The sequence below is a fragment of the Mustela putorius genome, unplaced genomic scaffold, assembly GCF_011764305.1.
Source record: "Mustela putorius furo isolate JIRA1106 unplaced genomic scaffold, ASM1176430v1.1 tig00003867_pilon_pilon_pilon, whole genome shotgun sequence".
Taxonomy (NCBI): Eukaryota; Metazoa; Chordata; class Mammalia; order Carnivora; family Mustelidae; genus Mustela; species Mustela putorius.
This window is the reverse complement of record NW_025422019.1, coordinates 18,597,510-18,614,060: the sequence shown is the minus strand read 5'-3', so window position 1 is coordinate 18,614,060 and position 16,551 is coordinate 18,597,510. Positions and strand designations below refer to the sequence as shown.

The 16,551-nt window shown below is 38.9% G+C and overlaps 1 protein-coding gene across 1 annotated transcript in view; it reads right to left on the bottom strand.

Annotated features, from left to right (window-relative positions):
• Positions 1 to 6,815, bottom strand: part of THSD7B (thrombospondin type 1 domain containing 7B) — a 730,694-nt gene extending 723,879 nt beyond the window's left edge. Inside the window, exon 1 of the mRNA XM_004774248.3 lies at positions 6,648 to 6,815. Coding sequence (XP_004774305.2) covers positions 6,648 to 6,786 — 139 coding nt within the window. The 5' untranslated portion in view covers positions 6,787 to 6,815. The remainder of the gene's footprint in view (positions 1 to 6,647) is intronic.
• Positions 6,816 to 16,551: the final 9,736 nt, after the last annotated feature.

Here is a 16,551-nt window from a genome sequence, read left to right as displayed (position 1 = left end):
GTTGAAAGTAGCCATCTCCATGAAAATGAACCAGGAGATGACATGTGACTGTAATGTATCACCATAGGAATTGAACTAACAGTGAATTTCTAACTATGCATCTCTTCCTCTTTATAGAATCATGTCTTCAAGATCTTTTCCCAGAGATGATCAGAAAGGGTCCTGGAACGAAGCAAGTAGGAAATATGGACCATTTATTTCTATATTTACTGGTTCATAAGTCTGACTTTGACTTTTATTAATTTTATATTCTCTCCTTAATATTTCTTTCAAGTCCTAGAATAACAAGAATCATACCTTCTATTTCTTCAGTCTCATCATTTTATAACCCTCTCAAACATACACATAATACACACACAAACCCACAGAAGACAGTTCCCCTCATTCTTCAAGTATGTAATGTGCTGGGAATATTTCATGCAACAGTTATCTATGGTCTAGGTGCCTGGAACATATCTATGAATAAAGTCGGCAAAATCCCTGTCCTCAGGGAGTGTGCATTATAGTATTACCTAAGAAAAAAAGTAGAATAATTTATTTTATATGATTTAAGTAATATAGACTTTTTCTGACTTATTGAGAGTATTATAAAATTAGTACCTGTGGTCTCCAAGGAAAAATAATTAGAATTTTTAGCAGTGAATCCCATGCCATATATGTCTATGCTTTTTGATATCACAGAAATCACACCACTGAGACTATATTATGCACGTCTCTAAGACAAATTAATATCCATAGAAGTAATTAAAATGATTTCAATTTAATCAAATTCTCAAAAGAAATAGTTCTCAGATATAGTAAAAAAAAAAAATAGCTCTCTCCTAATAACATTTGATTTTCCTAGGATTCCCAAACTTTAGATATATGTATATAATTTTTTTCTTAAAGTGTTGTCAACACTGAAAACATTATTATTTAAGCTATAATTAAATATTGTCCTGTGTAAGATCCATTTTCCTTATACAATATCATTTTCATGACCCCCCCTTTTTTCTCCCAAACGATTAATTCCAACTTGCCTACTCAGTTCTTAGAACATGAGTCATTTTATTCACTGGGAAGAAGCTATGGAAAGTAAAGCTTTCTTAGAGTGTGTTATAAAGAAAGTTTTAGACCTATAAAGTTAGTGAAATTACTTATGACCACTTATTAATAGAATATGTTTAACTGGGGCGCCTGGGTGGCTCAGTGGATTAAAGCCTCTGCCTTCGGCTCGGGTCATGATCCCAGGGTCCTGGGATTGAGCCCCACATCGGGCTCTCTGCTCAGCGGGGAGCCTGCTTCCCCCTCTCTCTCTGCCTGCCTCTCTGCCTACTTGTGATCTCTGTCAAATAAATAAATAAAATCTTAAAAAAAAAAAAAGAATATGTTTAACTGTCACACCCATCTCTCCTTTGTTTAAGGAACAAAAGTATCCAAAAATTGGATAACATAAAAGCAAGGATATTGTAAGCATTGAATTATTATTTAATAATGATAAAAAAAAATAGCTAACATTTCTTGAATAAGTATACTATACACAATTATTTCAGTATACTATTTTACTTGAAGTTCATAACAGCCCCATGAAGTATTTATTACCCTCATTTTTGGATGGATAAAGAGGGCTGAGAGAAGTTAAAGAACTCTCTCCTGTTTAGATACTAGGATTCGAATGTGGGTCTGTCTATATTCGAAGATTTAGCTCTTTCTCGTATACTCAAAGGATCTCTTAGGATGATTTAAGGCTATTAAAAGATCTTCTCACAAAGAGACAAATGTGGATTTTTTTTCCCTTTCATACCTTATTATTCATAGCAAAACTTGTTTTCCAGTCTTTTTATAAACTCACTTGCAAAATGTAACTTGGAGTGATGAAAATGTTCTGGAACTAGGGAGTGGTGACATCCCCACCAACTGTGAACATACTGAATGTCACTGAATTGTATACTTCAAAATGGTTACAGTGAGTAAAGTTTATGTTATGCGTATTTTACTACTCTAATTTTTAATGCCCTTTGGTCCCACGAAAGCTTGTTAGAAGTGTGTCCTCTATACATGGATCACACATTTCAAGGTCATCTCTTCGGTTCTAAAGCTATACATTTACATTCTACCTCTTTGCTAGGGACTTCCAAATTTACATCTCCCTTACAGCAGAGACCTTTCTCCTCAATTCAGACTCATATATGCAACTTCCTGGTCAGCATCTCTCACAAATTTCTCATAGGCTCAGTAATGTCACATGTCCAGTCCCAAGTTGCAACTGGTCACTCCATGCCAGCTCCTTCACAATCAGACTGTATTAAGTGGCAGCAGCTTCACTCGTCCAGCTGCACAGGGCAGAGTTTCAGTGCCACCCCTGAACCTCTTAGCTTCCCCCGCACAGCAGTAAGTCATGATACTTTACCTTCTATCAGGATTTCTCCATCATGGCACTACTGAGACTCGAGAGCCCAGTCATTGTTCTGGGGGTTGTCTACTGGAGGGGGCTTCTACACTGGGCAAAATCACCTCTGGTTGAAAACCAGGACCTTAGGTATACCCAGGGTTCAATCTCTCCTCACCACCTTCACTGCCATGACCTTGGCTCAATCTATTATCATCATTCCTCATTATTTTTACAGAAGCCTCCTAACAGGCCTCCCTGTTTCCACCACTTTTTTTTCTTCCACCATTCTTAACAGACCACCTACAATGGTTCTACTAAAATCTTATTAAAAATCAAGATCATGTCACCTGCCTCTCAAAATTCTCCAGAATCTTTCTGTCTCACTGAGAGCAAAAGCCAAATTGTAATGCTGACCTCTGAGGACACACCTGATGGGCCCCATTCCATCTCTGACCTGATCTGTCACTGCCCCCATGTTCACTCTGTTCCAGCATGGTCTTCTGCTCTTCTCTGGTCTCCAAACATGACTCACACAGTCCTGCCTCTGGGCCTTTTGCCTTTGCTGCTCCCTTCATCTGAATTCTTTACCTTGTGTCCCCATGGCAGACTCCCTTCTTCCTTCAGGTCTTTATTCAAACTTACCTCCTCAGTGAGCCATCCCAACAGCCCATCTGCTGGTGATTCCAGCCTCTCACCTCTCATTGCCTATCCCTCTTCCTTGCCTTCTCTTTCCTTACAAACATTCACCAGCATCTAGCACACTGTTTATTCACCTTCCTGATCATGTTCATTACCCTATGCCTTTGTCTGTTTTATTCTCAGTTTATCTCATGTGCTTGTAAAAGTGCCTGACACATAGTAAGGACTCGACAGGTATTAGTGGAATGAATGAACCCCTTAGAACCAATTCTGAGAAATGTTTTGAGACCACTAGTTACTCTGGTGTCAGAAACCATGATCTGTTCATCTCTACAAGGCATGCAGATGTGAATAGTTACATATTTACTTAAAGCAACAAGCAACATCAGTCCTTATCTGGTACTCTTGCTGACATAATCCTTCTTCCTCAGCATGGATGGCAGACTGCTCGACACTAAATATAGATCAAAGGATCCCATCACAATGATGACAGGCATTCAGCAACAGCCTTGCCAGATCAATGACCCCACAGCCTACAGCTCACCAGACTTTCTCTCAGTCAGTACAGAAATCCTTAGCAACCTAATGTGCCAATCACTTATTATTCATCAATACATTGTTTGTCCAAAGCCAGGAGTCACGTAGAAATGCCTCCAATTTGAATGAGGTTGATTAACAGCTCATCTATGGACTCAAGGGAAAACAACAGACACTAACAAAAAGCTTTAATTTGTTAATACTACAATCTAAACCCAGAAAATGGTTTCTAGGTTTCTCAAATATACTTATTCGGGTCTCCTGGGAAAGCTGTTTAAATTCCAGAATACACTGGACCTGAGTTGTGAGATTTGGTAATATACTCACAAAATGAAACTGATGTCACCTGCAATGCAGGTTCTTTAAAAAAAAAAAAATTCCAAATGAAATATAATAGACTCACATACATAGTAATAGATTCTAAGATATTAAAATTGCCTTTGAAGGTAATGACCCAGAATTGCTCTACTGAATATGACTCCTCAAAATGACATTATTGTTTACCTTTTAAATAGTGTTGCATACATGTCACTACAATTTATGGCAGCAAAACAGTAAAAACTGCTGAAATGCAAAGCAATAGGAGAAGAAAAGATAAAGCCACAAGGCACTGGTTAAATAAATTACTGAATACAAGTACAAAAGAATACTATATAGCCATTAAAAAATGAAATTAGCCCATTTGCACTAATAGGTAATGTACATCAACATGTTACGTGATCAAAGCAAGCTGCAAACAAAGGGCACATAGTAATATTCTGACTGTACAAAGTAAAGTGTGTATATGTATGTACCTATATACATGTATGAATTAGGTATTTTAAGGACCACCTTCTCCACCAATTTCTACTCTGCTCCCTATCCAGGAGTCTGGTCTGGATAGATTAATCAATAGGGGTCCCTTGCCTTGTGGCTTCTAGTTGGATTCAGCCAGTGAGAGCCCTGGCAGGAGATACAAGGGTGAGGGCTGTTCAGTCCCCTGGCTCTTTTCCTACTTCTCACAGCAGGTTGGTTATATCCCTCTAAAGGTCATGACATCAGCTGAGCATCCTCTCCATAAAGTTTCCCTCCAGATTCCAGAAGCCACTTCCTTTCTTTGCCCCTGCAGATCCACAAGTCATAAAGACTGACACTAGCTCAGGGGCACTCCACAATTCCTTGTAGCTTTGCTTAACCTCTGCTCACACCTCCCTACTTTCTCAAGTAGTCCTTTTATTCAACTGCTCCCCATGACCTTCTCTGCATATACATTGTCTTTTTTGTCAGACCGTAAATAATAATACTACGAATACTTTGTGTGTGTCTGTGTGTATCTTATGTGGTTTATACCCACTTACATGCATGGAGAGGTACTTACGTGTCCAAAGAAAATCTCTGAAGGAGATTGAAACATATGGTCTGGACTTTGGCATTCCATTTTGTATCTTTCAAATTGTTTCTACTCTTAAAATATCTGGTCATATACATGTAATACATTTGTAATTTCAAAGCAAACCCAAACGGGAAATACATATTTACCACCCTTTTGATGGCACATTAAGGAGGGAAAGAAATAATGAACACTAGGGAAAATGCAATTGATGACAGAGATGCCCGTTTGGAACAATCCGATGTGTCTGATGGGAAGGAACGTCTCTCTGAAACTGAAGTTTGACAGTTATCAAAGAATACATCCATTGCCACATCTTGTTCCAAATGACCTGCTTTTACAAGAGCAGACTTATTTTGAAAATTGGCTTCCAAATAAGCCCTTTTTCTCCACACATCTCATCTGTGGTTCAGATTTGCTACTTTCCATCTTAATTGCACTTTTTGGAAGAACTTTAGACAAGAGTGAAGTCATATAAACTTGCTCATTTAGATTTGATAAAATGTTTAGCCTTTTGTGATTAAAACAAAATAGCCTCTTTCACAGAATTGCAAGATTGACTTTTAGAACTATTTCCAAAGATTACTAAAACTACTATGAGGTAAAAAACACAAATCACTAATGTGGTATTAGAGCCCACAATTAAATTAATTTATAAGGGCTTTAGTGCAATTAAATTTCCTACAGGCCATATCTCTAATGGCGCTGGGTTTTTTTACTTAATATACTTTAAAGCATAATTTACTTTCATTTTTGCAAAGTCATTTAAATATTACAAATATCACTTTTGTACATATTTTTATGGTGACACAATACATTTGCAGTCTATTTAATTTACAACTGATGAGAATAAAATGAAAACTCTTCTAGGACCATACGTCTTCCACAACATCCCATTTTCCTTTTCCAAGATATTAAGTGTCTAAGTTATGTGTATTTGCAAGAATGGACTCCTGAAAGAGTAATAAATATTTTAAATGATCTGATTATGAACCTTGAAGAAAATTAAAATCTAGAGCAAAGAAACACATCAGTGATACAAAGAGCCAAGATGTTTGGGTCCATCATTTAAGATAATAAATTATTGCCTTTAAAATTCAATTGAACAGATCTTTCTCACACTCAAATTAAGGAAATGCTTAGAGAAGAACATGAGTTATGTATAAGCTTCCAAATTTCAGTTCAACTTATTCATATATTTATGTACAAGGTAGCTCAAGATCTCAAAACACATTAAGGAGACTTCATAGTCACAGCTAATGAATAAAGGTATTAGGACAATTTTTCATGCTCCCAAACCTAGATATGTAGGATCTATGCTAGAAAATATTCAATAATAAATAGCTAACTAATTTGTCAGCCAAAAGAAAGGGACATACAGAACTGGTCCAATGCATTTTTAGCTGAGAATATCAGCTAAACTCAGATGTCATTCTTGCTAGAAATGTGCTGCACAGTGGTGATATATTTGACAAAGGAGAAGCAGATGTAACTATGGAAATCATAACTTTAATTGACAACAACATGAAAATTCACAAGTATAACAAGCGTCACAGATAGAGGTGACAATTATGCAGAAATAAAAATTAAAAGTAAGCTTTATTATAAAGAAAAGGAGTCTGTTTTTCTTCTCTGGATATTTCCTACTACTGCAGAAATAAGAATAAGGATGGAAAGAATATTTTTCTCATTAATGAAAACGGGACAAAAGAACAGCCAGGATATTCCTACCTGGTTTCCAGATGAACTGATTATCCTTTTTGCCTTCCAAATGAGCTGCATGGGACAGCAAGACAGAAAGTAATAGAAATAGCTTCCTCATGCTCCTCCATAACCAGCAAGGGACAGCCAGATTACCCTTTGAAAACATTCTTCAGATTTTCAGCCTCTTGACTTGCCTATTCCTAAAAACAAACAAACAAACAAACAAATAAACAAAAACCCAGAAACAAAAAAAGGAAAAGAAAGAAAGAAAATCAGATAAGTTTCTTCTGTACAGAAATTATAAAAACCCACATTGACTGCTAGAACCTTTATCATGATGACATTACAAATTTCCCATTACACAGAGTACATATACTATTACCATTTTAAGATCAAAGGTTAATTAGCCATAATCCTTACCCACGGAAGAAACTCTCAGTCCTAAGGACTCCACAGTCCCCCAGTCCATCTACTTTTGTTTGTAAGAGGAGGGTTGGCAGATACCGGGTCTATTCCCTCCTTCAACTTAGCCAAACTCTTTGAGGAGCTCACGATTTGGGAAGAAACACGCACACGCAGCAAAGTCCAAAATAGGGCAAAGAATGCTCTAACACTCGTATTAAGAAAAAGATATGGAAAGACTGAGGAGGATGTAATTAGATCTTCCATGGTGAGAAAAAAAAAAAAAAAGAGAGAGAGAACACAACGTATTACGCGAGAGGAGCCTTAGGAAAATAAAGGCTTAAAGGAACCAGGAAGGGCACCTGAGGCCTTGAGAACTCGATACTTACATGCATTTTGTTTTGAGGGGCTGCTGAGTGGGCCTGTGGCTGCTGGGAAGGAGGCAAAGGGGAGGGAGGAATGGACAGGCTGGGGAGCACATTATGAAGACCCTTGAATGTCATGTAAGTGAGTTGGGTTTCATTCTGTAAGGAACATTCTAGGAGAGCAACTGATTTTTAAATAACGGACCGCAGTGTGCATCACGGATGCATGGTAGATGAGGCTAGACAGGAAACCAGGCAAAGAGTCCAGGCAAGAACTGACGAAAGCTTCTGGGGAGATCTGAAATGTGGTGTAGCAGCCAGATTCGGTTAACCATTGGATGAGATATGAGAGAGAGAAGACAACAAAGACAGCAAAACTGCCAACTTCCATGACCAAACAGATGGGACCCATTTACCAAAGGAGGAAAGGAGAAGAGGGGCAGGTTTGAAAAGAAAGAAAGAATTTCCTTTAGAGAATATTAAGTCTGATGTGCCTACAGGGTATCCAGGTAGTTTCTCAAATGATAATAAGAAAAGTCTGTCTGGGGGCAGCTGGGTAGGCTCAGTCAGTTGAGCGTCTGCCTCGGGCTTGCGTTGTGATCCCAGGGTCCTGGGATGGAGCCCTATATCAGGCTCCCTGCTCCATGGGGAGCCTGCTTCTCCCTGTCCCTCTCCCCCGCTTGTGTTCTCTCTCTCACTCTGTCTCTCTCTGCAAAATAAACAAATACAATCTTTTAAAAGAAAGAAAGAAAAGTCTGCCTGGAGCTAAGAAGCCTGGAGAGGATGTGCTACCATGCTCGTATGGGGCAAATGGATTAAAAAACATAAGTAGAGGGGGACGAAAGGATTGAACAATAAAAGGATATCAATAGTAGAAATTATTGTCCGTACATAGTCACCCACAAGACTGCTAAAAGCAGGGAGGGAATCTGACTGTGAGCTTCCTAGTGACCAAAGAAAGAAATGGCTACTAAAGCCCTCATGTCTGCAGGAGAAAATTCGATCTCCATTTCTCACTAGTGTTTTAGGAGAAGCCACAGCTCTGCTCTCAAGCACTGATGGACTTTATCCCATGACTCCTCATAAACACAGATGATGTGCCCAGCAATGTGCTGAACACAGCCCTTCATCAAATAAAAAAAAACAGTGGCAAGCCATATACAGCAGAATGGCTCTCCTAGAACACTGCAAGGGCAAAGTGGAAAAGTACACATCAGTAAAAAGAAATCCTATCGAAGAGTCAAACAGTGCAGTTCAAGGGCAGTCTCTGACAGTCTGCCTGGATCCACGGATGAAGACAGTACTTGGATTAGCAACCGAAACCTTTTCTTCAAATTCTGTATTGCATACCAATCCTGAGAAGCATCAAAGTGGAGTGATCCAACTGAAATAAGATTGTGTTCTCTTGCCTGGCTGCTCCCAAGGCTGGCCCATTTTACTATTTCACGGAACCTTTGCAGCATGGCTGGATGGGATTCAAAAACCTCAGGCCTAGAGAACTGAACTGGCTACATTTCTTTGTAGCAAATATCCAAGAGTATGATCTGCTGCAACTGTGCTTTTGCAACATTGATATTAACTTTCGTTTATTCTAAGGACAGAACTTTTGGTAAAAATGATTTGCATCTTAGGGTAGTAGATCCTAAGCTAGTACTATTACTATTAATAAACAAATTGGCTAGCAAGACCGGCTCTCTACTAAGAAAACTTCTTTTATACCACAAAATCACCAGAGTATAAGAGGGGACTTTGTCCATCCCCATCAGTGACAGATGTGTATCCAGAATTATCTAAGAACATATTGAAATCATAAATATGTAAACTACAGAGAAAGAGGACCAAAGGTGTATTTGCTACATTCTAAATAGCTAAGGTGGGAAGCCAAAAATGATTTAAAAGAATTAAGAGCTCCAGTGAGACTGCATGTAAGCTGGAAATGATTAGTCAAAAATTCATATTTAAACATCTTGAATTCTGCATCGATCTGTGAAATTTTACTCTCAAAATAACAACAACAAAACCAACACAATTACCTGAGTAGAGGCTGCTGTGAGCCCTGATTTCCTTTTAGGCTTCCTTATACTTCCAGAGCCCTGTGCTGACTCTGCAAAGGGATCCAACGTCTTTGATGCTCACCTAAAACAGTGGCTGCTCCCAAGCAGAGTGGCTGCCTACAGTCACCATAACTTCTGGCTACCACTGACTAATAAGGATAGTACCAGTAGAAATCTTAGGCTAATCTTAACAACAACAAAAACCTGAAATACAGATCTTAGAGAACGAACACAAATATTTCAGTTTATGATCCCACAGCAATCTTACTCCTAGAAACACCTACACATTTTTAGTATCTGTATTATCAATAATTCTATTGAATTAGCTCCCTTTCCACAAGCAGCTTAGGGACAGCGGATGGGGAACTAGATTTGGTGAAGCTTCTACCACTTGCCATGCTACATGTGTTAGACATATAAGTAAAACGAGAACCTCTGCCGAGCTGATGGACAGCACAGGTTGGAATGTGAACACAGGTTTTTCTTACTCTATTAACCTGCATTACCTGTCTTTCTTCCAAATGCCTGAAACTTTACTCAATCATCCCTTCAAAGACACTGGGAGTCATCCTTGTATCCAGTACTTGAAAGGTCACACAAGAATTCACAATAAAAGAGGGGAAACAAGAAACAATGAGAGATTCCACTCCTCTATTTGTAGAGCATAAATGGGAAGGTGCTGTAACTACGATGATTAAAAAAAAAAAAAAAAACCAATATATTATGCAGGAAGCATGTGCTACCCACGATGGCATGAATAATTTACATCACGACCAGCATTTAGTTTCCAAATCAGCTTATTTACTATATATCGTAGCATCTGAAATATATTTGCAAGGTTAGCTCTAAACTGATGAACACTAAGAAAAATTAAAAATTAAAAAAAACACAGTTTCTCCTTTTAGCCTTAGTTTTCTAATTTAAAGGCCATTCAAACTATGAAAAATGTGTCTTACACTTTATATGCATTTCATTTCCCTTTAAAATGTATTCTCATCACTGAAGTCCTTGAATATTTAAAAGGCACAGAACTTAAAAAAAAAAGAAAAGAAAAGAAAAGAAAAAAGAAAAAGAAGAAGAAGAAAAGAAAAGCTGTTCCAATTTGCTCTCAGCCTGCAGGAACAGCAATGAAAGGGAGAAAAGCAAACCTGACCGCGCATTATCTCCATAGTGCCATCTCATGGTGAAGTGCAGACAAGATGGCTCCAGAGAGATGGCTGAGTAGCGGGCTGGAGGGCAGGATGCCTGTGTGGAGACCTACCGGACTGACTGGCTCAGCTGACTCAGCTGATGGCCACTCCAACTAGACACCCACCAGCAGTGAATGTGAACAAAACAGTACTGGAGAAACCACAGAGGTATTTGCTTTTCCTCAGCCCTCTGCCTGATTTCTGACTGCAATACTCTGCATTCCATTGCATCCCTCCTAACCTGTCAATATGCAAAATACTGGCCCAAGTACCTAAATGATTCCTACCTTCCCTCATTTCAGAGGTGAGGGAAGTGAGGCATGGAGAGTTAAGTGACCAGCCCAAGGTCACAGAGGCAGTAAGTCCTTTGCAAGTGGTATCAGGAGCCTTCCTCCCCAACAAGAGAGTGGAGCACCGTAACCCCGTATCAAGGCAAGGAATTTTTCATAACCCTGAAAATGGAAATGCTTTATAGCTCTGTGTAGGATCTCTGAGCAACTTATATGAAGCAATTGACATATCATTTCACTCCATCCTCATGTAACACTATGAGCAATTATTTCTATTTTTCAGATATAGAAGAGACTGATCATTAAGGATGTTACATAATTATTCCAAGGTTACCTCAGCCAGAAAATGTCAAATCTGGATTACAAAATGGGCCTGACACCAAAGCCCCGATCTGTTTATTGCATCACATGTGGTGACCCTGGCAGGTCACCTGGCCTCAGAGCCTCAGAGTCCTTATCTACAAAATGAGGAGGAAAGTCATCTCCTAACCTTTAGGGGGCAAGGATGGAATCAAGCAATGGGTGGAAAGTACTTAGATGGGGGCCAGCCGGAGAATGAGCACATACTAAATAAAGATTACCATTGTTACTACTGTCATTTTTCTCTCAAAATTCAGAAAAACTCTTACTCCAGCAATATTTAAAGAACAATTTGAATGCAGCCCTGCAGCAAAGGAACGAGAGATTTTTTTTTTCAACCGCCCAATCTTGTGACTTTGTGCTATATTTCTGAAGAGCTAAAAGCACTCCGGACCAAGAGGCCCATTAAAGATTCACACTGACCCTGTGAAGGAGAAAACAGGTATTATCATCTCTATTTTATGAGAAAGTAACCTCTGGCCTCGTGATGACATGATGTTTAGTAACTTCCTCAAGCCTTTTAACCACCAGCCTCTTCCTCCACGCACCTCACTCTGCAGAAACCTAAATTACGTCAATATAAGCATGAGGTATCTGCAAGCATACAGAAGAATATACAATCACACGGTCTTTGGTTTTCTATATTAATAATTGCAGTAGGCTGGTACCACATAATGAGGCCACAGAAAGTTCTGCACAAAGTCCACACAAATATTGTACATATCTCTGAACAAACTTTTGCCCCAGGACATGATAGAAGGAAGACTTGAAACAGATTTGTCAAAACCTTCAAAATTACATCTTGGTAGCTGTGATATATATATATATATATATATACACATACATACACATACACACATATATGTATATACATATATATATTTGTATATATATGTATATACATATATGTGTGTATATACATATATATATATATATATGTATATATATATATGTATATATATGTATATACATATATGTGTGTATGTGTGTGTATATGGTTTGGGTGTCAAATGGAGTTCCATTCTCCAATAAAAATATAAAACCCCAAAGGAGAAAATGTGAAAGTGTGGTTCTTTGCCATTGGCTCCTTTTCCATTATCCCTTCCTGGAACACAGACATGACGACTGGCCGGACCAGAGCCATGTTAAGCCTATGACAATGAACACTGCCCACTACAAATAATGGAGTTGGGGATGGAGAAGAAGCCTGAGACTCAAGATGCCATACATACAGCAACTGTCCTAGAAGGTCAATCTCTGAATTTTCTCCTTTGTTAAGGAAATAAGTCTGCTGTTTTGTGTATTTTCTGCTACATGAGCTGAAAGCAACTCTAGCTCCTACAGTTAGAGGAGGAGTTAGACATGCAGTGGGTCTACTGATAGACCTATTTGAATGAGTGCCTCTGTCTATGACCTCTACTGATGGAAACACCTATCTTGCATGATTCAAGCAACACACTGAAACTCCCTGTAAACCTGAACACAGGTTTACTAAACAGGTAAGCTTGGTTCATCTCCCATACTGACCACTTCCAATAAGTTACTGCTGTCATTTTTCAGTAGAGTCATTACAGTAGAGAAAGGGTGCTTCACATGTGATAAACTATAAATAAAGGTTAGTGATTACTCTGGTAAGCTGCCCAGGTTCCCCAAGTGAGAACAAATCCACTAATACATAGTCTCATTTAAGAACATATTTATGGGGGCGCCTGGGTGACTGAGTGGGTTAAGGCCTCTGCCTTTGGCTCGGGTCATAATCCCAGAGTCCTGGCATCAAGCCCCAAGTCGGGCTCCCTACTCAGTGGGGAGCCTGCTTCCTCCTCTCTCTGCCTGCCTCTCTACTTGTAATCTCTATCAAATAAATACATAAAATCTTAAAAAAAAAAAAGAACATATTTATGCAGCTATCCCACATGCTGCTGCCAGGCCCTCCCTAATTCTGAAGGTATTATGGACACATTTTATAACTTGAGGACTAGCTTGTCACCAATCACCTCCTGGAAAACCATCTATTACCTCTCGGAATCAGATCCTTGTTACCCCTTGAATTCCTGGTTGTTGCACAAATCTTCTAATTCCTCTTTCTTATTTACTTTTTTCCCCTTGGGGCAAGGACACTGAACATTTTTACCTCTCACTGGCCACTTCTCAGCCTCATTTTCTAGCATTTCCTCTCATTTTTACCTCTACATTGACTTATCCTTGACTCTGTCCTCAGACTCCTTTTCTTCCTTGCTTCCCAAGTCCTCTTACTTAGACCCCCAGCACTAACGGCCATTCTTCCTGTTCCCATTTGCCCACAGTCATCCCTCTATCTCCAGTCCGTATTTGTTTCCTAAGCTCACGCATCCAATTTACTGCTCAACATCTTCACGGGGCTGTCTGATGGGGGACTCCCGTATAGCACCCATAACCAAACTGAGGATTTCCCCATGGAGCCTGCAGTCCCGTTCTCCCCTTGGTGTCCCTACCTCAATAGCGGCATCACACTTCACATCAGACAAGAAGCCCAGGAGTCATCCTGAAATCCTTCCTTTTCCTCCTATCTGAAAACCAATCCATCAGCAAACCTAGCTGGTAACACCTTCACAGTAGCAGGCCGTCTCCCATCTTTGCCACTACCTTCCTAGTGCCAGACACCATCATTTCTCACCTGGGCTACTGTACTCCTAACTGGTTTTCCTGCTTTCACTCTTGATTGCCTCCTATGCATTCTCCATAGAAAATCCAGGATAATACTTGGGAAAGAATAATATACTGCCCTCCGTAAAGTCCTCTCATGGCTTCCCATCACGGAAAAAAAATCTAAAGATTCTGCTGGTTGGAATTTTGCTTCCTCCCCTTCTTACTAGTCTCCATTCACTCTTCTGGCCCAGACATGCTGGCCTCTTTCTTGTTCCTCAAGAATGCACCTTCTCAAGGTCCTTACACCACTGTTCCTTAGGTATCCATATGGCTTCCTTCCTGACTTCATCATTCTCAAAGGCCTTCCCAGACCACCATCTGTTCATCACAGTTGCAATCAATCTATCCTCTCGACATTTGTTTGGTCTTTATTTGTAACACTTAGAAAGGATCAATACTTGACAATCTAATACATGTTGATTTTATTTATTTTTTTATTGTCATCTCTTCTAGTACCATCTGATTACTTTATCTTGTTCACTGTTATATGTCCAGTGCCTTGTATATCGCCTGGGAAACAGTAAAGATGTTCAATAAATATTAAATAGTAGGTGTTCCATAAATAAGTGAATGAACGAAAGAACGAATGAATTATTGAGTCTACATTTGTAAATTTTTTTTCTAGTTAAGTTTTCTCGATGGTGGACCATAATTTTGATAAAGGGGCTTTAGCATATAAGGGCAAAGAGACAGCTAGAAACGCCCATCTACCTGAAAAATTAGATTACTTTGATATATAACAAAATATTTCTAAAATCCCAACATTTGGAACATATGCAGCATGTCTAAATACACAGGTAATAGGGTCCTAGCCAGTATATAGAACTATCTGCTGCAAATTTAAGAGACAACTAAAAGTGCTAACTCTCAGGGCACCTTCTCCATCAGAGAAACATACAATTCTTGATCTCAGGGTCCTGAGTTCAAGCCCCACACTGGGTGTAGAGATTACTTAAATAAATAAATATTTAAAAATAAGTAAATACAGGTGCTGATTCACATTTTTTTAAAGATTTTATTTACATATTTATTTGACAGATAGAGATCACAAGTAGGCAGAGACGCAGGCAGAGAAAGAGGAGGAAGCAGGCTCCCTGAGGAGCAGAGAGCCCAATGCGAGGCTCGATCCCAGGACCCTGGGACCATGACCTGAGCCGAAGGCAGAGGGTGTAACCCACTGAGCCACCCAGGCGCCCCCTGATTCACATTTTAAAAGAATCATAATTCCATGTTTTTAGGTGAAAAATCATCACTTACTTTTTTTAAAGTGCAAATGGAATCCAAACATAAAGTTTTATGCCTCCTAAGGGAAAGGAAAAAAATTATGAAACCAACAAAAACAAAATTTATCTAAAAGGAATGGTTTCAAAAAATGTATAGTTTCCTGGGGCATCTGGGTGGTTCAGTGGATTAAGTGTCCAACTCTTGATTTTGGCTCAGGACATGATCTCAGGGTCCTGGGAGTGAGCCCCACATGGGCTCTGTGCTCAGCAGGAAGTCTGCTTCTCTCTCTTCTTCTCTTTCTGCCCCTCCTTCTACTCACATACACTCTCAATCTCCCTCTCACAAATAAATAAATCTTTTTTTAAAAAGTGTATAGTTTCCTACCTGTCATCATAGGACCAACCTTGCATTATTATTCACCAACTACCATCACTACTGAATGCTCTCTGCTTCCATAAATGATCTTGTCAGGATCCTAACCCTTGCATTTATTTTTTTATTTTTTTTTTAAGATTTTATTTATTTACTTGACAGAGAGAAATCACAAGTAAATGGAGAGGCAGGCAGAGAGAGAGAGAGGGAAGCAGGCTCCCCGCTGAGCAGAGAGCCCGATGCGGGACTCGACCCCAGGACCCTGAGATCATGACCTGAGCCGAAGGCAGCGGCTTAACCCACTGAGCCACCCAGGCGCCCCCTAACCCTTGCATTTAAAGCAAAAAAGAAATTTTTTGATTATAATGTACAGTTGTTCATTTAATTTTAATGGCTACTATAACTTATTTAGTTTACAGACAAATGGAAATTACTTAAATTAGAACAACAGGCTGTTTCTAAAATAACATTCATCAGATTTCCAACAGGCCAATGGGAAACTGTATGTTATAAATTTCTCTTGGTTTGAGTTTTTGAATTCTTTCTTCTGTGCCCAGTAATTTAGTAATTGTAAAATCCTGAAAATCATATGGGTTATGGAAAAAGGCTGAAAAATTCCTCTCACTTCATAAATAAATTACAAACATCCTATTCCACATGCCCCCCAAAATCAGGATACTAGAAAAAGTTCTATATTGTCTATGTTTAAGTCCTCAGGTAAAGACGCTTTTTTTCATATAAAGTAGGAAAAAATGAAAGTTAAGAAGTTTAATGGAAACAATATGAAAAAGGTAGTCACTAAAGAAAAAATAAAACCTATATAACTTTTTTGGAGGAAATTAGGTTAATTACAAAAAGAAAATGCACTCAATTGGAAAGGATTATATTCTAGAAAGTAATAAAGTTAGTACAATCAATTCTGTAGGAATTTTAAGAAATTAAAAAGGCACCTACCTGTGTTAGTCTATAGTCCATTATGCTTAAAGGTA